This window comes from Microtus oregoni, unplaced genomic scaffold (genome assembly GCF_018167655.1).
Source record: "Microtus oregoni isolate MIOR12 unplaced genomic scaffold, Mior012 000008F_ref0000371, whole genome shotgun sequence".
NCBI lineage: Eukaryota > Metazoa > Chordata > Mammalia > Rodentia > Cricetidae > Microtus > Microtus oregoni.
Genome location: NW_024543067.1, coordinates 2837838 through 2860304, shown reverse-complemented (window position 1 = coordinate 2860304; position 22467 = coordinate 2837838). Strand labels below are relative to the sequence as shown.

General features: G+C 44.9%; 1 protein-coding gene across 1 annotated transcript in view; it reads left to right on the top strand.

Annotated features, from left to right (window-relative positions):
• The window catches only part of Abca1 (ATP binding cassette subfamily A member 1), a 120553-nt gene that overhangs the window by 1053 nt on the left and 97033 nt on the right, over positions 1 to 22467 (top strand). Inside the window, exon 2 of the mRNA XM_041656734.1 lies at positions 15983 to 16148. Coding sequence (XP_041512668.1) covers positions 16083 to 16148 — 66 coding nt within the window. The 5' untranslated portion in view covers positions 15983 to 16082. The remainder of the gene's footprint in view (positions 1 to 15982; positions 16149 to 22467) is intronic.

Genomic DNA, 22467 nt, shown 5'->3' with positions numbered 1-22467 from the left:
CTCCGCCGCCAGGGGGTGGGGGCTGGGCGGCCTGCGGGTGGCCCCTGGAGACTGGCCCGCAGCGCCTCCTGGCCGGGTGGCCTAGGTATGCTGTCGTGCAAGACCAGGTCTGTAGAATCTGTGAATCTGAATCTGGTCAAAACTGGTGGCTCCAAACTGGAAGGAAATCTGGGGCGGCGGGAAAGCCTGTGTTGTCTTTCCTTTCCTTTTTCTTTTTTGTCGTTGCGTTTCCTGACTCCCAGGCCGTTGCTAGATGAGTCAAGGTTCTTGAGGGTATTCGCTGGTGACAGGCTTGTGGGTAGATGTCTGATTTTTTTTTTTCTGCACTTACCGGAAAGGAGAGACATACTATTAAACATTTTTATTTTTAGGGAAAAAGTATCTGGCACTAACAATAATTGGTTTCCCTCATTTGCTGCATTGGCACACACTTTAAAAAGCAAACCAACCCAATACTTGTTCAATGACATCCCTCAAAGGGAGTGGGCAGAATACAAACATACAAGAGAGGACGGTCAGATACTTAAACAAAAGGAAAACTTCTTGGCTTGGGATGTAGGTCAGTGGTAGAGTGGTTTTTTTGTTTTTGTTTTTGTTTTTTGGTTTTTTTTGCTTGTACAAGACCTTGGGTTCTAGCCCCACCACAGTAGAAACAGAACAAAACAAAAACATGGAACTTCCCTGAAGAGAATTGGTACATCACTTTCTTTCTCTGTCTCAGTCCCCACCTCCCACAAAGCACAGCTGACACATGCCGGGGCTCAGACTCACAGCCTTAAGGGTTCCCTTACAGTCACAGCTTGGAACCAGGACCCAGGTATTGATACGCGACAAGACATACATGCCAATTAAAAAGTCCGTGGTTTCTCATCTCCCCCTTTCTTTCAGCCTGGTTTTCGTATTCTAACTTCAAACCTAAGGACAACGTATTTTTGTTTCTATCTTTGCAAAAACTTCTCCCACATTAAAGAAAATATGACAGCATAGAGAATATTTCTGAGTTGATAGTATAATAATCACAAAATAAGACAGATAAATTACTGTTTCTCGTGTTAGCGTATTTTTTTCCTCAGTGCTGACATAAGTCATTAAAGTAGGTAGGGCTACTTTTTTTGCGAAACCTACTTAGTGAACAGGGTTGATTATTACCTATGGAAGAACAAGTTGAATCAGAGAGGCCAGGAAAGAAGGTCTCCAGCCAACATAATGCTTGTAGTCCCTTTCGGGAGCAACATTTGCTGCCGTAGAAGATTGCATGTGCCCCTTGTAAAAGTTACTGGTGTTCTGTACTGACACACTGGTGGTGACTTGGAGACCTGTGATGTGTATGCCCCTGCAGATGAGTGTTTGAAAAGCCCCTTATAAGTGTTTCTGTTCGCACCTAAAGGCAGGCCTGCAATGGACCCTGGATGTATCTTGATTTGGAACATGCTATGTTTTGTGGGAGATAGCATTAGTCTGGAATTGGAGAAAGGTGATTAGGTCTTGTTAGTTTTCCACGTCTGCTCATGGAAGCCCCAGTGCCAACACTATTAATAATGAATGAACCTTCCCACCTCAGCTGTGTGCTGTCTTACCCTGTGTGGAGGAGAGGAGTTGGGAGGATTTTACCTTTAAATGTTTCCTTCTTAAGTTTTAACTTTCCACCTCACAAAAACAGGTTGCCTGTGGCTGTATTGTAGTGATTCAAAATGGTTAGAGCTTTGCTTTATCTTTGCCAAATAATTTTAGTTTCTAAAATAGTTGAATGGACGTTTCTTGAAACCCTTAAACTGGGAACTTTCTGGATTTTTAGAAAATACTAAAAAAAATGCATGTTGCTTTGGCATTTCTAAAACCTTGAAATATAAATACATCTTTGTATGTGGTCTAGATATTAAATAAATCATGGGATTATAATGTTCCTATGGTACTTATTCTGGCATCAAGTTTTAAAAGATCATCTCTTAATACGTGTTTGATTTAGCTGCACTGGGAGAGTGCCTGCACTAAAAAAATGAGACTGTCTTTACAAATGCAAATGAAACATCTTGAATTGCAAAGTTAGAGCAGAGTTTGTGTCTTAATAATAGACACACGGCGCTCTATGCCAAGTGTTGTTCCAAGTGTTTCTCCAACACCGAGCTAATCTTCGAAACAAGCTTATTATCATATCTGCTCTGCAGATTAGGGAGGTAGGAGGCTAGCTGGGCCTTGGCTCTCCACTTTCCAAGTAGCTGGTTTTAGATTTGAACTCCGTTCCAGAAGTCTTCAACTGTCCGCAGTAAGTGACTGGCACAATTTCAGATGCGGTGAGATGGAATTTTCTGTATATTCTTTTGCTGTCATTCTTATCAGAAACTATAATCCGTATCATGTTTCCATTGCTTGGGGAGATAGCCAAATTCTCTTCTGGGAGAGCTCTTGGTTGCACGCAATGCAAAAAAAACCCAGGTGGTAACATTTTGCTCAGTTCTCATTTTTTTTTTTTTAAAGAAAACTTGGTTTTCAATGAACACAATACTCTTGCCTCAGTCAATTCTTTCTGAATAGTGTGTGACCTCAAAGTAGATTCCTATAGCTAGTGGGCCTGGCAATACGTTTTAAAAATACAAGAAGTGAGGAAGTTAAAGTTTCAGAAATCAGTGGCTTTTCCAGGCAGTTCTTGGGCTAGGCCATGCATTCTGTTCTACATGGACTGTAAAGAAGCCGGTGTGTGTTTGTGTTTATTGTTGGTGGCTGTGGAGCATTGCACTTGTCTTTTAAAACAGAGAGGGAAAGAAAAGTTTGAAGATCTATTTTACTTAGATTTGTTTTGCTAAATAAACGCAAAACCCTGTAGGCTCGTAAGCTGACTTAAAGACTAACAGAAAAGGATGTCACCTTCCTCACAATCACCTGGACCCACAATCCCCTCCCATCCTGCACTCCTACAGAAGCTGATTTACCCGCACGTCGTGTGGGTAGTGTAGTTTTCACAATAATTAGTGTTAGTCTTCTTGTGGCACACACGCCTTTCTCAAGAGAGGTCTTTGACCTCAGGTTTCCCATGTACGTCCTGTCTCTTTAATACAGATATTGACAGATACTGACTTCAAGCGGTCAGTTAAGACGCTGGGTGCTGCTTGCTTCCCATGTCCTAAAATGACTCAAACAAATGAGACATTCTCAGAAAAGTGTTAGACAACGATACAGCCACGAACATTGTTATGACTTGGTTTACGGTACATCGATCAAGTTTGGTGCTTGTTTATTTAGGCCCAGTCACTCAGTAGAACAAACAGTTTTACTCACCCAGTTTCATTTCCCTTTTTGAGGAAGCTGTGGTTTGAGACAATAGTCTATCCGTGATGGTCCCCCATTCAAATATTTTCTATCATGCATTAATTTATTTTTATAGATAAGCATAACTCATTAGGTGGTTTAGGTGTTTAAACACTTTAAAAAATAACAGTGGTTTCTTATGCATTATTTCTGTTGTTCACACTTTTTTTTTTTGCTGTGACTTAAAAAATATAGTGTTTAGTGTGTCATTTCCAAGGACTTGAGGACACAGAGTAGTCAGGACGGGAATCAGTCAGTCTAGGTGTCTGTTAACAGATGAGTAGATGAAGAAAGGATAACGGTGCTACAGCCCTCTTTGAGGACCCACAGAACGACTAAGCCAGGCTCTGCATCTTGAAGGTCCAGTACCTTCTAATTCCAACACTCTCTTACCGAACCTTTAACACATGGGCCTTTGAAGGACTTTCAGAACCGTCACTACAGCAGAATTTTTCCTTGAAACTGTTAGGAAAATTCTCTCTCCTCCATGCTCCTGCTCTCAGTATAGGAGGAAGCAAATGAGCCTTTTTTTTTAAATGTTGGGAGTAGGGGCAGTGCTGGTGGTTTCTCAAGTTGGTTAATTTGCATTTTCTATGGATTCTGGGTACATTAGGCCCTGGCAGTGTTGTTGTTTTGTTTTATTTTTAAAATTTTTATTAAATTATTAAAAAATTAAATTTATTTGATTTATGTGTGTTTTGCCAATACGTATGTCTGTGCACCAAGTGCATGCTTGGTGAAGTCAGAAGAGGGCATTGGATCTTGTGGAATTGGAACTATGGATGCTGGTGAGCCGCCACGTGGGTTTTGGGAATCGAACGTGGTCCTCTGCAAGAGCAACAAGTGATGCTGACCATGGAGCCTTCTCCAGCCTCCTTTTGTTTTTAACATCATCCATTCTAGGTTCTTCATAATAAAGACCTGTGCTTTGTTTTGAGTCCCAGTGTAGTGGGATCTTTCTCTGAGCAGTCATTAATCGGAAATGAAAGTCTTCGTCTTTTGCTTCTTTGATCCGGCTTCTTCTTCCTCTTACAGAATTTGGAGAGCTACAGTGCCCTTTAGGAGAGAAAAGAGAAATCGTGAACATAAAAGGCTAAATGCATGGCTTAAGTGGACACTGAAATCTTAACTATTGGCCAGGCCTCGTTTGTTTATTGCCTCTCTTGGGCCAGTTTGAGCCATAAGGAGTTTCCCAACTGGAACTCTCTTTGCTTTCTCAAATTCAAAATGTCTATTAGCTTTAACTTCAAGTGAGAAGGAAATTTCTACAAAAATCCTGGACGTTAAAGGTTTTCTAGGCGCTGTTTTCTTTATGCAAACATATAAAATCCTGGCACTAATTTTGGTTGGAGAGTGTTAATTGGTATTTGAGGCAGATGTATTTTTGGAAAATGTTAACTGTGGTGTTAATGGTAGTAAGATCTTGAATGAAAAATAAAGCAAGCCTTTGGTCAAGTTGTATGTATTTGGTTGTCAGCCTTAGGGGATTTGCAGATTTCGTGGCGAGGTTGCCTTTGCCCAGTTTGCAGTGCTAGCCGCATTTCACATGGCCAGAGTGTGGCTCTCTCCCTGCTGAGGAGTGGATCTGGTGGCTTTCATTGGGGAGTGAGTGGATGTGCCTGCAGAGACCAGCAGGGCACTCTGTCCTCAACAGCTCCACTTGGGGACACTGGCTCTCACCTGATGTCACCACTTAGTACATCGTTGCTTAGAGACTGGAGTGTGTGAATTTTTAAAGCAGAAGTCCCACCCAGTAGTTTAGTTCCATTTTCCCCTGAATAGTTTTCCTTTGGTACTCTAAATATTTGATGTGTGGAATTTTAAGAACAGAGTCACTTTTAATGAAAGGAATGCATACAGTCCTGATAATACTGGACTTAATTGAGATGGATTTCTTTTTGTGTGATCCTCCCAAACCTCAAATAACAGTGTTGGCATTGTCAATACTAAAATGTAAAATAGATAAAATAAAATAAAAAACATAAAAAGCAAACACATCGTTAAAGTTTTGTTTTTCAGAATCAATTGTAAGCTTTACTCTTCTTTCTCTTTTTATTATTTATTTATTTATTTTGATTTTTTGAGACAGAATTTCTCTGTAGCCCTGGAACTTGCTCCTGTAGACCAGGCTGGCCTTGAACTCACAGAGATCTGCCTGCCTCTGCCACCTGAATGCATGGATTAAAGGCATGCGCCACCACTGCCTGGCCTTATTCCTCTTTCTAAGCTCTAAACTTCCTTTAGTTAGGTGGTTAGCAAAGTGGCTTAGTTGGCCTTTTGTGGAGAAGGTATCTGTAAGTTCAGAGGGAAGGCATGTGCCTCTGTGTCTGAGCTGGCATCCTTGTGAAATTCTCACTTATCTGGTTAGTTGGCGCTTGCTGGACTGTGAAACTGACATGTTTGGGACATACTGCATCTGTTTATACAGCTTCAGGAGCTGGCTGGGGAAAGGGCAGTCTGGAGAAGGGTCCTGGGTTCAGTCACCTGCTCTCTAAGCTGGCCCTGGATGCCAGACGGGTGGCAGTGCTCGCCTTTAATCCTGGCACTCAGAGGCAGAGACAGGGAGATCTCTGAGTTTGAGGGCAGCCTGGTCTACAGAAAGAGTTCAGGAATCAGGGCCACACGGGGAAACCCTGTCTCAAAAAAACCAAACCAAACCTAAATGAGTACCTAAGTAAGCTAATTGAAGAAGGCAGTAGAGTGTCCAGGTGGAAAAGCTGGGACCAGCTGTTGAAAGGATTCCTGAGGAATCCTTGAACTCATGACCTTGGAACTCCAGGTGCCTGAGCAGTTCTGATTGTTTTATGTTTTGGGTTGAGCCCCTAGGAAAGGCCTCATTTTTAACTGGTATGGTCACACTAGTCCTAGAACTTACCCTGGCTCGTTGCAGACCGTATTGCTCTTTTGAGAGTAATATAATTCCTAATAAATGAGAGCCATGTTGAAGAAAATCAAGTGACATACTGTCCCATTTGAACTTAGTTTTGTTGTTCGATTGTTTGCTTATTTATTGGTTTTTTGTTGTTGTTGTTGTTTTTTGTTTTGTTTTGTTTTACACAGTTGGCCATATTGTCGTGTCTTAGGGCCATTTAAACAATCTATCATTTAGCAGGGCGTACTTGATAAGTCAGTCCTGGAGAAGCGTGTGGGGAGATCCAAAAAGAGATAGAAGGTAAGCCGTGATTTCTAATGTAATTGATTTAGAGACTCCAGAAAATGGGGCAGAGGATATTCTATGCAGGATCCAAGCAATGGGACAGAGGATGCTCTAGGCAGGACCCAAGCAATGGCACAGAGGAAGCCCTAGGTAAGACCTAAGCAAGATTTGTTGGATATTTCCATATCTGTAGGATATAGAAATGAGCTGATGATGGGACAATGTGGAGATTGTAGAAATTTTATAAGGTGATTTTGCAAAAACCATGGTATCCTGAAGCGACACCAGGGATACCAAGGTGAGTTTCCTTTGTGCCCATGCTCTGGGCACTGGAGAGTGCTTCAGTGTTCTCTGGAAAGACCCTTGAAGGAAATGGTACCCTCTGTGGACCAAGAGAGGAGAGCGAGTCCTTTAATGGCCTGCCCACTCTCAGCCCCACTCTGGCTGGAAGCTTCCCTCTGTAAAGTGGGTAGCTCGCTCGCATCGTTTTAATAGCGATGTGCACTGTACTTACTTTGTTCCAGGAACTGGATAAATGTTTTATATACATCGTTAGCACTGTTTTATGCAGAGGAGGCAGGGCCTCAGAGTCTCCAGGGTCCCAGAGTCAATGAATGTTCTCAGACTCCAACACCTTTTTTTTTTTTTTTTTTGCTGCTACACCAGAGCATCCTTCAGAGATGTGAGCCAGAGACGGTGATTGTTGCTGATATGCCACCGAGCCACACCTCCCAAGATGTTCTTGGAAAACAACATCTTAGAATAACAGGGCACATTATCCAGTCAAATTTATCTGCAAATCTGGGCTTGCAGATAGCTTGTAGATGAGGGTTAAGGAATGCAATACTCTCCTGCCAAAGTCCTTCTTCCGCTAGCATTGTGATCGCAGTGGAAGGTTTTACATATCTCCTTATGTATGACCGATCAGTCACACTGATAAGTTGAGCTCTTGACTAAGGGAAGGTTCACCTCTCTGTGTGCTCCATACCCCTGAGCAGGGAAAAAGCAAATACTTGTTTTATTTGCTAAATTCTTTTTTGATGCTTGTTCCATGTTGTTTTTAGTGGAGATCAGCAGCAGGTGAGGGGCAGTCTCTGACATTTTATTAGAATTTTTCCCTAGTTTTACCACAGAGAAACAACGATTTGGGTTCTATACATATCTGCTTCCAGAATGTTCTAAAAAGTTGTGAGACTTTTTATTTAGCTGGTAGCAACCCTGGAGTGCCGAGGGTGGTGAAGAGGGCCATTGACTGTCTAACTGTCGGTGACACGGTGGGAATAGCTTTATACTTTTAGGGTCTCTTGTGGAATAGAATTGTTAGCCACATGAGGACCTGCTTTTCAAAGGCTTGTAACAGATTGGGACAGCACCCATGCCTTTCTTACTTCAGCTTTTGGTTTTTGTTTTTAATTTCACAGCTCTTGCCTTGAAAATAAAGCTGTTAGTTTTAAAAATAAATAAAAAGTTTTGTCTTGAAAAGTTGAATATGTATTCCAGGTTGGAGAAAACATGTGTGCAGCTCTTTATAACCTTATTGTTATGAATAAGAAAGTACGTATGATGCATTTGGTACTTTGAAAGTTTCTGCCTCCCTAGTTAGAGTTGTTGGGATTGATAGTGTCATGAGTTCTGTATTTTTAATTGAGTGACTATGAGCAGAGCCTCTTCTGAAATAGTGAAGCTCTCCTGGAAGGACAGAACGAATTCATTTGGGGGTTGACTTTTTATCATGAAGACCTCTTGCCCATTTTGTTTGCACAAATTTCAGTGTGAAAATATTACCTTTAGGGGCCAACATCATTTCTGGCATAGCTGAGTGGTCCATCTGTAGGTCTCCTAACTCAGACCTGTTTCGTGGGTCTGTAGGTTTATGGTATGGTTGGAAAACTCAGGAAGGGCGTGGCATTGAGGGGACCACTGAGGAGGATGGCTTTGGGGCCAGTGAGTCAGTGACTGGAGGCCAGGAAAGCTACTTCAAGGCAATCAGCTTCGCTTTAGGCGCGTGTTAAACTGGTGGGTCACCCTGGAGAAATTACAGGTTGTCTACCAATCCCTCCCACTCCACAGCAGCCTTGATTTAAGTCGGTCTTAAATCACGGGTGCAGCAAGCCTGTGCAAGCCAGGTCTCCTGGCCTTTAATAACCTCATTACGCTTCTCCCTGAACATGGCTACTGATCCAGAGACATTGGCTCTGGGAGGCTGTTAGAGAACAGGCCTTTTCTAAAGCACACACACACTGTGGGGGTTCCAGGTTTCGTACCCAATCTTACAGGACCTTGCACGACTCTCCAGGGATGAGGCATGAGCCTCAGCTGTGTTTCTCATTTTTTGCCTTAGTATCTCATGAATAGGCAATCAGTTGAGCTCGGCACCTTTTTGCATATCTGCTACATTTGGGCCTACCTACTGCTTTGTGGTTTACTGCCTCACCATTTCATGATATGGAAAAGTGTAGATACAATGTTTATATTTGTTCATTTTACCTCATCTAAGAAAAGGAAATCTGCAGACGGTGTATTAAGACATGCCTGCAGCTAGGGTCAGAAATTTCACTATGCATTTCATTTCTCTAAACTATAGCGGTAATCTGTCTTTAAAAAGCCGAACAAACACACACACACACACACACACACACACACACACACGTAGAGAGGCACACTCATTCATTTATTGGCACTTTGGGAGAGTAACTCGTATAACCATTATTTCCTGAGAATGAAAATCGGTTGCTGGGTGTGCATCCTGAGTTTGTGAGCTATTTGGATGCAACGGGTAGAAGAAATGCATGCATTCAGAAGAATAAACAGAGCCATAAGAGAAACAGCGTAGTGGGAAAAGGCATGTGACTGTTCTCAAAAACGGGGGTTTAAGAGCCATCTGAGTGACAGCTCATAAGTGTAGGTAGGTCATTTGCTTCTGGGGGTCCTCACCATCTCAGCCTGTAAGGTTGTAGGAGAATGTGATGGAGGTGTCTCCTAAATCCCAAGGCACACTGTCTGCAAGTACAGAGATCAGATGTAGCACAGGCTTGGAAGCCCCCACCGCTTTCCTGTTCCAGAGGGCTGACTTCTCAGTCCCATGACATGACCCTTGTGGTTACTGCTTGGGGACTTCTGCTGTTGGGAAAGCGGCACTGGCTAAGGCATTGCAGGCATGGGTTGAATGACTCCGTCTCATGGAGCCTAGCACTGGCATCCTGGTTGTATGCTTGCAGGAAGGAACAGGAAAGGCCCAGCCTTCTGTCCCCATATAGCCATATTTTCTGGTAACCATGTGACTACGCACACACTTCCTCTCCCGCCTTTCCATCAAGAGACTGCTTCAGGGTAGAGTAGTCTTGGGAAGGAGGTCTTGTTTTTCTTTCGACTATGCAAACTGAGTGGGTAAATTCTTCTGCTTTGCCATTTGTTATAGTTTCTTTCTTCTGCTTTTTGGTAGTGCTCTTGTCTCATCTCTCTTTGAAGAACACATGTCAAGTTCAAAATGTCAAAGTGTCCTGGTCAGAAAGGATGATAAGCAGAGTTCAAAGTGATGAGGGTTATCGTTTTCCCTTCCCATCAAGTTTCCTATAAAGTTTGTCCCTCCCTCTCTCCTTCACTCCCTCCCTCCCTTCCTCCTTATTTCCCTCCCTTCCTGTGTGTTTCCTTTTGTTAGTGTCATAGAGTCTGTCTGTCTTTACAGATTGTTCTAGGGAAAAGTGAAAAGAATTAGAATGTGTGTTGATGCTTCAGTGGCCTGTGGCGGGCAGCAGAAGGTTGGCAGGCAGAGGCGCTTCATGAGCAGGGACCTCCCTCCCATGTCACCTTTCCCCACCTTCTCTGATAAAATAGAGGGACCCTGAGAATAGGATCTGTGCTAGTCAGGATCTGCAGCAGCACATGACATGGGACAGGCGTCCGCTGAGTATTTGTTGTGGTTAATGGGAGCCCGGCAGATTTGCGGCTGAGGTTGTCTGGCAGAATTACCAAGTGATGATTGCGTATTTTCTGGCAGTATTCCCTCTCGGGGTGCTACCCCAACCAGGCTCTGTGCTATGCAGGCCTTAGATCTAAGGCAGAGTTGGACCTGTGGGGTATGTTAGTTACTATAATCGAAAGGTTGTCTGGTGTTGGGTTTATTGATGCGTGATTTACATTTTGTACAATGTACTCCTTTAAAGTGTACAGTTGGACTTTCCCCAGTTGTACACGATGGTGCAACTTCAGCCACTTTCCCAATATTGAGTAGTGCGGGCTCCTTTGTGGTCTTATCTCCTCGTCACCTCTAACCTCTGGCAGTCAGAGACCTGGGTTCAGTCTCGTTTCACTATTCCCATAGATGGAAAAAAATAATCGCTTTATTTCTTTTCTGAAACAAGAGTTTTTCTGTGTAGCTCTGGTTGTAGCACTGCAGACCAGACTGGCCTCCAACTCCGAGACCTGCCTGCCTCTGCCCTGGAGTGGTGAGATTAGAGGCCTGTGCCACCCTGTCGGGCTCCATAGTGTCTTAGAAGTCAAGTCAGGTGGTATGTAGTTGTCTTCTGTGTCTGCTTTCCTGTATTTGTCTAAGAGTCCAGCTGCTGAGATTTGTCCGTGTTGTCATGTGTGCCGGCGACTTATTATTTTTATTTCTTGTTGATGGACGTTTGGTTGTTTTCAACTGGCTTTTCTGCATGAGGCTCTTGTAAAAAATTTACACGTGTCTTTGTGCGGATATGCGTGCTTGTTTCTTCTGGGTAAAGACCTAGGGAAAGATGGTTGGATCATTCCAGAACTGAATGTTTCATTCATTTCAGAACTTTATAAGAAACTGCCAAAGTTTTCCGAGATGGCGCTTGCATCTTATGTTCCTGAAATTGGTGTAATTGATTTTGATTACTTCACACACTTGCTAGTGCTTTTAAGTTTAGTGGTTTCTCATTGTGTTTTTAATTCACGTTTTCCTACAAGTAATAATGTAAGCATCTTTGTGTATTTAGGAAGGTTATGTTTTAGCAGATTTTTGTATTCTGTGGGCTCTCTGTTCTCTCCAAAGTGGGCTAAAATCTTTGAAATGCCAGAAGCGTTTCAAGTGAAGATTGCTACACAAATTACCTAAAGGTTAGAGCAGTCACTTTGTCCAGATCCATCTTTCACAAATCAGGCTTGGGGTGTGGAAATTACCAGATTGATACACGGGACTAATGCTGAGTACTGAAGAGATTGCTCCAAAGACTTGAGCACAAAACTTGACAGAAAGCCAGTTCCGTGACCCCAGTGTTCTTGGAAGGTCTATGTGGTTCTTAGCTAACCCTGACATTTATGCAAAGTAGACTTAGATTCACTTATGCCTGCCAGGATGCCCGAGGAGCCACCTTGGTGACTTGGAGTATGCCACAGAAGCAGCTGAACGCAGAGCTCCCTCTCTGGGGACAGTTTGCCTGAATCAGTTAATCAAGCTTGAGTAGTCAGTTACCACAGGCCCCAGAATGCCACCACCAGCAGATTCTGAGACCCCGTTCCTCTTGGCCATCTTTTAAAAAATGAATTGAGGCCATGTCCTCTGAGTGCTCCCAAAAACCCAGTACTGCTTTATTTGCACCCTGGAGAGAACAGAGATGAAGGACCAGAAATACCCCTGTCCTGAACTAGGAGGGGACAGACCCTGCAAGAGAAAACACTGAAGAAAACCTTCTCATTCAGGTGTGGGTAGAGAGAAACAAAAATGATCAGGAAGGATTCCTGAGTTGCTAGTAGCAACTGTGGAGAAATAGGCAGGCCCACAGTGCTGGAGAAAGTGTTCAGGGCAGAGGTACACAACAGAGGGCCTTGTGTTCCTAGCCTGTGAGGGGCCTGTTCCAGGGGCCTTGCCAAGCAAGCCAGGGCAGGGGACAGTTGCCGGAGGCCCACCAGGGAGGAGGAGTAAACCTCGGTGAAGACTCCATCCAGGGTGGTGGGAAGCAGGTAAAGGGTGAGCAAGTGCCATTTTTAAATACTTGGTTTAGTCAAACACTTTGTGGGTTCTCTGTGTCAGAGCTGGGAGATTGGGGTGAGCCTGGAGCTAAGGAGACCAGTTGGAGTTGTTACTGTGGGCATGCAGGATCAGGAATGGCGTATCGCCATGGCAAAGATTTTGAGATGGGAATCCTTTCCAACCACTGGCTGAAAACCCTTGTAGTAGCAGGAACGAGTGTGTTATGCTTTGGGACATTGAGAAATCCAGTGCACACGATTGCCTCTTTTTTTTAAAGTGTGATTTCTTTGCTTCCTTGGAAAATTGATGTGGAAATGTCCCATTGGCTTTTGGCTTTTGTTACCTGGACAGAAGGGTTCAGACATTATCCCCTCCCCACCACCTTTGGGTCAAGTTGCCCTTAGCATTGATCTCTGTGTTCTGAGATGAAGGCAGGGGTGAGAATTATGCAGCTCCCCGGGAGGTGCTGAGGTGGGCAGCAGGGACTGGGCTGGAATGTCGCCTGTTTGCATATCTCACAGCCAGATGGGGACTTTTCCTCTGGTCTCATGCCATCCATGCTGTGTCCCTGGGGAGCCTGGAGTCCGAAACTGCCCTCAAAGGCTCAGAAACTCAACTTCTAGGAAAACGGTCTCCAACAAAGCTGTTTTTCCTGCTCTGATCTCAGGGGCACTTTGTAGAACAGTGCCTTCGCTTCTCGTTCTTTAAACATCTCTGCTCAGGGGTCAGGGAACAATTCCAGACAGGGATTCAGCCCATAGACCAATGCTTAGCTATTCAGAGCTTGTTTCCTACACTGTTCACTCCTACCTTTCCAGAAACTAGAAATAACAGGATGTTCTCTTTGGGTAAGATACAGCCATTTCTTTGCTGGAGGGTACCAGGGAAACCAAGAGTGGGCATGTCTTAGTTTGTGTTTTCATTGCTGTGAAGAGACACCATGACCACAGCAACTCTTACAAAGAAAACATTGAATTGAGGGGGATCACTTACAGCTTCAGAGGTTCAGTCCATTATCATCATGATGGGAAGCATGGCCGAGCGCAAGCAAGCCTGGTGCTGGTTACATCTCAGCTTGCAGGCAAAAGGAAGTCAGCTGAACACTGGGCGATATCCTGAGCATAGGAAACCTCAAAGCCCGCCCCCACAGTGACACACTTCCTCCAACAAAGCCACACCTCCCTAATAGTGCCACTCCCTATGAGAGTATGGAGACCAATTACATTCAAACTTCCACAGTGCATGAGTTCTGCAGATGAAACCCAAAGTTTCTTTGTCCTTTGTTGTACCCCTTGTACTACATTCTGAATTGATTTCTTTCACCTCCTGTAATGCTCACAATACCATGGAAGGTAGATGCCAGCGTCCCTTTGTTAGAATGAGGATCTTGGTGCTCAGAGAGCATAAGTCTTGTCCCATGGATACAGTGGGAACTGGGGGCTAGTGCTTACCAGGGTCTTTCTGGAGGTTAGTTTTCCTTTTGTGACAGTGGATTGAAGTAATAAGGGCGGTGGCGGGGCTGCGTCCCCAACACCCCAGCCGCCTGCCTGGCTAGCTTATGCCCCGAAATAATTGCACGGACATTGTATCCTTTTAATCACTGCTTGGCCCATTCTCTTCTAGGCTAATTCTCACATATTAATTTAGCCCATTTCTAATCATCTGTGTGTAGCACCCCAAGGTGCACTTACCGGGAAGATTCTAGCCTATGTCCATCCTGGGTCGGAGCTTCATCCCGGGAGCAGGGCATGGCGTCTCTCTCAGGCGTCTGCTCCCAAGAGCAGAGCTGTCGAGACTCTGACCTCACTTCCTGTTCCTCCCAGCGTTCTGTTCTGTTTTTACTCCTCCCACCTATCCTCTAACCAATAAAATGGGCCAGGGCAGTTCCTTTATTAGCCAATGACCTTCCTCCATCAGTGGATTGTGTTCCAGCCTTTCCTCCATTTTACAGTGGGCTCTGAGGAAAGTTCCTGTACCCTGTAAATCAACTGAGTGATTCCTGGAGAGCGGCTTTAAGAGGAGAAAAATCCAGTTAATTCTTAATTTAGTATTTTCAGTACCGCTTAAAGATAATTTGGTCATTGGCCGATCAGTGCTGTGAGTCCAGTTGGCCTCCTTCAGCAGGGAACTGCAAGCCAGCTGGTACTGGCTTGGGCTTCTTCTTGGTACTGGCCTAAGTTGGCTTCTTCTTGCAGTGAGGCACTATGGGTAGTCTGTGCCCTTTTTGGGTTCGCTGAGCAGCAATGGAGAAGTTTCTGATGTATTGTATCACTAATAAACGAATTAGAATTAACCATTATAGGGCATATATTTTTCTGGAACAGCGATTTCTTTAATTATCTTTTTGTTTTTTCCTAGAAATTTTTAATCTGAGTCCTTGTGTATTAGGGAACTATCAGATGCTATCAGAAACCCCCTTTGCATCAATTAAGATCATGGGTTTAGAGTGAAGTTTTTGGTTGTCTCCAGGAGTGGTTCTTGTATTCTTAGTACTTTAGGCCTGATTTCCCACCTTTTTACACGAGAAGGGCACGAGAAGCCACAGTCATTGTCATTTCCTGATAACGGTTTCTGCTTATGGCTTATGACTACCAACTGTTGGCAGGTCCCCTCTTTAATAACCTGTGTTCTCCTCTTCCTTCTGGCACGAGTCCATTTCCATTTGCTCCTTAGCAGAACTCTTTAGATTTTTTTCCTGCATTAAATAAACACAGCTGGGTGGAGGGTAGCTAGGACACAGACTGTGTAAGGCTTGCCTGTCCATGAAAATCCCTAGTATGGTGAAACGGCCCTCCAGGGAGGCCTCTGTGACACTTGAGGAGTGTCCATGTGCTCAGGTGTAGGTAGGGCATGGCCACAAGTCTGCTGCATATGTCCTCACCCTGGGAGCCTGCCACTTTCACAGATGCCATGCCGAGCTCATGGCAGGCTCTCTTCTCCGTGGGGTCCTGGTTTCTTTCAGCAGAGACACAACACCAGACTTAACCCTTATCACCCGGGAGCCAGGTGTTGGTGGCATTTCTTTGGTGCTTAGTCACGATCATCTAAGACAATCCTCGGCTTCCCACCTGGGGAAGCTGCCTGGCTAATGATGCCATTTATCACTTGAAGGACTCAGCTTTGTGCCCGGATGAAAACATTATCTGTAGTGCATGCTAGGAAATAGCATAAGTCACTCCAGGCTTGAGGGAGGATTTGTAAACACTGCTAACATTGCCTGGTAGGCTACACCTTTCATAGGGAAGGAGACAGGCCTCTGCAACTCCAGGATGCCCTTTCTGACCTGTCTCGCGGCTGGCGGTAGTTGCTCTCTCAAATCACTCTTAAACGTTCCCATCAGTGACGCTCACGTGATAAAGATCATTGCCTCTAGCTCCCAGACTCTAGCCAATAAGCCTCCCGGAAGCACTGTCGGTTAGAGATCCTGGAGGTTAGCTGTCTAGCCTAACTCGTGACCCTTGGACGAGGAGCCAGACGTAGTTTTAGATGTTAGAGGTGTCTGGTGAGAGGGCTGGAGCCACAGCTCTCCTAGCCATAGGGCTTCAAAGCCGTGACTGACATCTCTTTCCTCCTGCTTTATCTTCCAGTTAATGACCAGCCACAGCGTCACTGCTGCGCGCGCTGGCCGCTTCCTCCAGGGCTCTCCAGCCACATGCACAGGTTGCTCTGGGTGCCAGCAGAGGTAACATGGCTTGTTGGCCTCAGTTAAGGTTGCTGCTGTGGAAGAACCTGACGTTCCGAAGACGACAAACAGTAAGCGTGGGTTTCTCTGTGGGCTGCTCTGTGCTTTCTCCATAGGGACATGGTGGTTCTTGAATGAGTCCGGCACATGCGGGCATGGGACTGTGTGGCTGTGATGTGGTCCCATGGCTTAGCATGGTGGAAACGTGTTCAGTCAGACAGAACCATTAGCTTGGGTTTCTGTTGGTTCCTGGGCATGAGTTCTGACCAGTTCCACCTGGTAGATAATGACCCCCGATCACCCTGTTGTTTCTGTTCACTGAAGTTCTGGTAGCTGCCTGGAGCCACCCACAAGCCTTGTGGGCCCCAGTGTTTCTGTGAAGTGAGGTACTGAATAGCCATCATCGAGATGTGCCTGGTGACCTCAGCATTAGTCTTGACTGCCTCCCTCAGCTGTGAAAATAGCCCGGAAGATTAGAGTAACAGAGGCTTGTCATTTCTGTGGTAGTATCTAAGCCACGCACTTCCCATGTGGGCCGCCATTACCTCACAGGTGAATGTAGTTTTTCCATGGAGGAATGTGAGGCTGTTGGGCAAGGCGAGCTCCCCAAAGCTCAGGTCAGCCTTCCCTGTGGTGCCTTTATCTCCCACCATTCTTTCCCAGTCATCTTATCCAGCTCTCTGGACTTAGCTACGTGTCTCTGTAACTCGCTTCTAAACCTCTTTCCTGTCTTGTACTTTTCTTCTTCTCCACTTGAGTATCTTAAAGTGTTCAACCTGCCCATAACCAAAATAATCTTCTGAAATTCAAAAGCCTGGGGTGAAGAGAGTTTATTCAATCTTTCTCCAAGTAGAATATTCTGTGTTACTTGAAGATCTTTTTTTTAAGAGAACAAACATACCAAGGTATCCTTTTGTGTACTAATGTTTTTTAATAAAGTGACTTTAATTATGTAATTAAAAATTGATTTAAACCCTGATGAGAGAATCATAGTTCCCATATAGATTTACAAATCAAATGCAAACAGAATTGAAAACAATAACATTGTAATTCAAATTTATAGCACCTTAAGTATGGTAAGAAAACCGACTTTGTTTAGCTGAAATACAAATTATGAGTTGTCACGTGAAATATGGGGGTGGGTGATGCAATGCTGGTCATCTTGAATTTGGCCAGGCTTTATTACTTTGTGCTAATGATTTAATTCTTCATCACTGTTTTTGGGCAGTGTTTATTAGTACTGTTTGGCTTCCCTTTGTCCGGTGCCATCAGCAGCCTGCCGACACAATCATCCAGTTACACACACTGTTACAAACCCCAGCTTGGAAGGATTGTGCCAGAACTTTTGCTGAAGTAACTAAATCCAGATAGGTGTGCCAGGATTTGTTCAGACTATCGTTGAAATGGAAACACAGAAAATTCAAAATCTTCATGGAGAACCCAAGTATAATCCTTCAAATGCTCATGTGAAGACGCACGCGTGCGTGTGTGTGCACACGTACACACCCACACACAAGCACACAAGAAAGAGAGAGAGAGAGAGACTTCCAGTTTTAGAAAAGTTTTTGTTCAGCTTTTCATGTTGCAAATGGGGAACTTGGATCAAGGTCACGAGTGAGAGGCCCAGGACGAGAATCTATTTGTCTTTTCTTACTGGAAGTAATAAGAGCAAAATTGAATGTACATGATTATATTAATAGACTAAAAGAAGACAATTGGAAGGTGCTTCTGTGAGCTAGGCACGAAGTGTGCCTTTGAACTCCTGATCCCCCTGGGTCTGCCTCTGGAGTGCTGGGATTACCGATGTGCACCACCATACCCAGCCTTATATCACCTTTTAATGCTATCATTTTTTTTAAAAAAAATTCTCTATCAAAACATCTTGCTGTTTCTGACTTCCGTCTTACCTGACTCCTGCGCCTCGCCGTTATCCCCTGGTCCTGATGGTCCTAAGTCTGTTACATTTGCCGTAGCTTTGGCCCACAAGGCTGCCTTTCCCTGGTCCTGATGGTCCTAAGTCTGTTACATTTGCCGTAGCTTTGGCCCACAAGGCTGCCTTTCCTCCGTATGTGAGTTTCCTACCAGGCGGCAAAGTGTCCCTGCCTTGATGTGCCTGTTAGTGTTAGCAAGTCACAGAAAGAAACACCACTTTACCAGTAAAAAGTGGATCTCAGAGATCAGACTTGACATAGAGAGAGAGAAACTGAGGTGCAAAGTGGGGAAGAGATCCTCAAAATCCATCAAGTGGAAGCTGACCTGGGGGCAGAGGCTGAGCCCTTCTTACTCCAGTTCTCAGTGGCTGTTCTTCCCCCTTCCCTCTCCTCTGCAGCTGCATAGCAGCGCCTAGCTTAGCAGAACAAGTGGCAGGGGATGGGTTTCTATGCCCAGGCAGGCAGAAGTCAGAAGCACACTGTCCAGGAACACAAGATATGTGGTCAGCTACCCTGAGCCTGTCTTTGCTGGAGTTGAGCTAGTTACTTCTTGTCCCATGCTGTTTATGGGTTTAAAAGGATTAGGTTTAGAGAGATTGGCAGGCTTAGTCTGAGGCGATTTCGGGAAGAGTTTTTGCGGAGATAGGAAGTATGGACACAGCCCTCCACAGATGGCCTTTGTAAGATACTACACCGCTGCCTACCAGCTTCTCTGAGTCATCACCCTTGGCAATTTCAAGAAAAGCAGGTGATTTCAAGTCACAAATACTTAATGAGCAGAGCAGGTGCCAAGATCTGGCCGGCCTCTTGTACAGTTGAAGGAGCCTGGACTCTGATGGATGCAGGGTCAGCTCTGAAGATAACACCAGAACCCATTTCCTGGTGTCCCGACAGGCTGGACCTTTTAAAGCAGGCTTTTGTTTAGTCTTAGCAGTGGCTATGTGTAGTTACTGTCTAGTCTACCTGGTTATATTGTTAGGCATAGGAATGGTGTGGGCCTTTGGTACCACTTTCTTTTTTTTTTTTTTATTGAGAAAAGGAAGAAAAAAAAACAAGTTTCCACCTCCTCCCAGCCTCCCATTTCCCTCCCCCTCCTCCCACCCTTCTCCCCCTCCTCCCATCCTTCTCCCCCTCCTCCCACTCCTCTCCCCCTCCCTCTCCAGTCCAAAGAGCAGTCAGGGTTCCCTGCCCTGTGGTAAGTCCTAGGTCCTCCCCCCTCTGTCCATATCTAGGAAGGTGAACATCCAAACTGGCTAGGCTCCCACAAAGCCAGCACATTGCGTAGGATCAAAACCCCGTGCCATTGTCCTTGTCTTCTCATCAGCCCTCATTGTTCGCCATGTTCAGAGAGTCCAGTTTTAACCCATGCTTTTTCAGTCACAGTCCATCTGGCCTTGGTGAGCTCCCAGTAGATCAGCTCCACTGTCTCAATGGGTGGGTGCACCCCTCGTGGTCCCGACTTCTTTGCTCATGTTCTCCCTCCTTCTGCTCCTCATTGGAGTGAGGTAACCCGGACCCAAAAAGGTGAATATGGGATGTACTCACTCATAATTGGTTTCTAGCCATAAAAAAGGGTCACGGAGTCTACAATTGGTGATCCTAAAGAAGCTAAGTAAGAAGTTGAACCAAAGGAAAAACATAGTTATCCTCTTGGCTATGGGAAGTAGACAAAATTGCCGGGGAGAAAATTGGGATCTTGGGAGTGGGGTGGGATGGGGGTAAGGAGAGATGGGGAGAGAAAAGGGAGAAGGGGAGGGTGGGGGGAACTTGGGGTAAAAGGAAGATTGGGATAAAGGAAGGTAGGATAGGGGAGCACGGAAGCACAATTCTTAGTTAAGGGAGCCACCTTAGGGTTGGCAAGAGACTTGAACCTAGAGTGGCTCCCAGGAGCCCAAGCCGAGGTCCCCAGTTAGTTCCTTGGGCAGCTGAGGATAGGGAACCGGAAATGACCCTAGCCTATAGCAATACTGACGAATATCTTGCATATTATCATAGAACCTTCATCTGGTGATGGATGGAGATAGAGACAGAGACCCACACTGGAGCACTGGACTGAGCTCCCAAGGTCCCAATGGTACCACTTTCTTAACTCAGAGTTAGAACTAACTGTACTGCCCGTTATAAAGAGTCGGAAGTTTGAAGTCCCTTGATAGCGACAATGTTTGAAAATTCATTGCATGTTTCCCTGTTCCTGATACCATCCATACCCATGGCCAGGACATGAGCCTCGCCCTTACGACATGCATAAGGATTTGTCTGATGAGTGGTAAATGTGGTTGCTGGTCTGGTATTGGAAAGTCTTGGAGTATCTAGGAGGTAGAAAGATGGTGTGAAAGCCTGGAGCTGAGCAGTGAACCCCAGTGCAACCCCAACTAGAGGCAGCTTTGGCATTGTGTCTTTGTTTGCAGGTGACTTCTACGGACCCCTCTCTGTCCTCGCATTGTGCATACTCATGGGGTCCGTCCACCAGAGTTAGTTTTCCAGTGTTTCTGTTGGGCCGAGAATACATTGAATTGAGTTGCAAAAGGGTCTAAAGCTCACTTTGGGTCCAAAGTGCCAGTCAGCTTGTGTGGGCAGCAGTTATTCTGTGCAAACAGGGACAGGAAAGGGGGTGGACTTCAGGCTCTTCCTCTGACTTTGGGCTTGATCCAGAGGCCAAGGTTTCCCTGAAACAGGGAGCAAAGTGAAGTGGCCAAATGTACTCTTTTTTTTTTTTTTTTGCCTTTAAGTGAAACAGCATATTCTAACTTTTAAATAAATTAGAGGACTACTATTGGGCAGTCTCCTGAGAAAGGGAATAAACAGGAAAACAATTAGAACTCCTCTTTCCTGCACAGCTCTTAGAGAAAGTCACAGAGCGTGTGGGAACTTCATTTCCCTTTCCTGTTTCCAGTGCCAAGGACATTTCTTTTCTGCCTTTAGTCCTGGCTCAGTAACCATGGTCACGGTTCTGATCCCAGCTTGGACCACCCCGTGCCTCAGTGGCTTCTCCAGAGCTTTGGTTTTCTGTTCTACAGATGGCGTAAACTAGAACAAGTCATTGTTCATTGTTTCACTTAGGTGTTTGCTGAGCATCCGTTGCTGGTGGGATATGCAGTGATAAACTAGACAGGCCCTATATGTGGCCTCATGGAGGTTAGAGTTTATCGAGGGAAGAGGACATGAAATGTACCAGTGCGCAAATAAAAGATATCATTATAGCATCCACGTTAGGAGTCAAGTGGTGACCCTATTGTACTCAGGTGCGAGTATGCCTGTCATTTGGAATGCGAGGTCATGCTTAGAGCTCCAGTGCCTGTCATTGGGAATGTGAGGTCATGCTTAGAGCCCCAGAACAGAAGCAGTGGTGTTAGGATGCAAAGATCTAGGATTCAGACCTCAGATGCCCTTTATCCTGGACTGAGAGACTGGGCGGGAATGCGTTTCTGGCTTCAGAAGCTGAGAGAAGCCAGGACACTGGCTGACTGGCGAAGGACTTGGCTGGAGATACGTTGGGGATAGATAGGGTCCAACCATAGAGCGAAGGAAGGACAGTTGAGTGTAATTTTACATCTGAAAGGAGCCCCTCAGGTGGGCATGGCACACCTCGTAAGGCTCATCTTTTGGATCTTGATTCTGAGGTAACCTAAGTGGTGGAAACACCAGAGGGCATTTGTCACTCTGTGCACGGACACCAACTGATGAGCTGTGTTTCTTTGCTTAGAATTGCTTAGTATGCATGTTCTCATATTTGTTAATAATCTTTATGATAAGTGATGTGTAGGTTGCACTTGAGAGCTTCGAAAGTACTTTTTCTATCTATTATGCCTCCGCCTTCACAATAATTCTGTGAAATCTGTTTCACAGATGAAGAAAGTATCACTGGGAAGTTAGAGGGGCGTCGGACGTTCTAGTTGTCAGTCTGTCTGTCATGGAATGATGCCGTGACATCCCAGAGAGCTGTATGTTAAGTCAGCAGTGAAGGTCTGTAAGCTCTGACCCTATTGACAGCACTTAGAGTTCGCTGTTTCAGAGGAATTCCTTGGAGGATTTTATGCATATATAGCCTTCTCTTACCTTTGTGTTATTTTCTTAGGATGGGATCTCAAGAGTAGAAGTACTGGGCCAAAGTGCAGTGATCCTTGCAGTTTGTGCCCAGTTGTCCTTCCAAAGGATGGACCAGTTTTAGCAGTCATGATGAGGGTTCTGAGGGGTTTGCATCAGGCTTAAGAGTTTAGGGAGTAAGCTTGGTTTAAATTGTCATTCTGTCTTTGAAGTGATTTGATCTTTAAGATTTTACTTTGTTTTTTCCACACATAATTTCCATTATTTGTGGTATGAAGGACAGGTCTGAAGTTAGTTCTGTATTTTTGTATCACACCATGCCTATACACTTTGTTAGACAGTTATTCCTTTCCTACTTTGGGCGGGGGGAACACTTACAAAACCTTATCTATGTAGGGAAATATTCTGGAGTCTT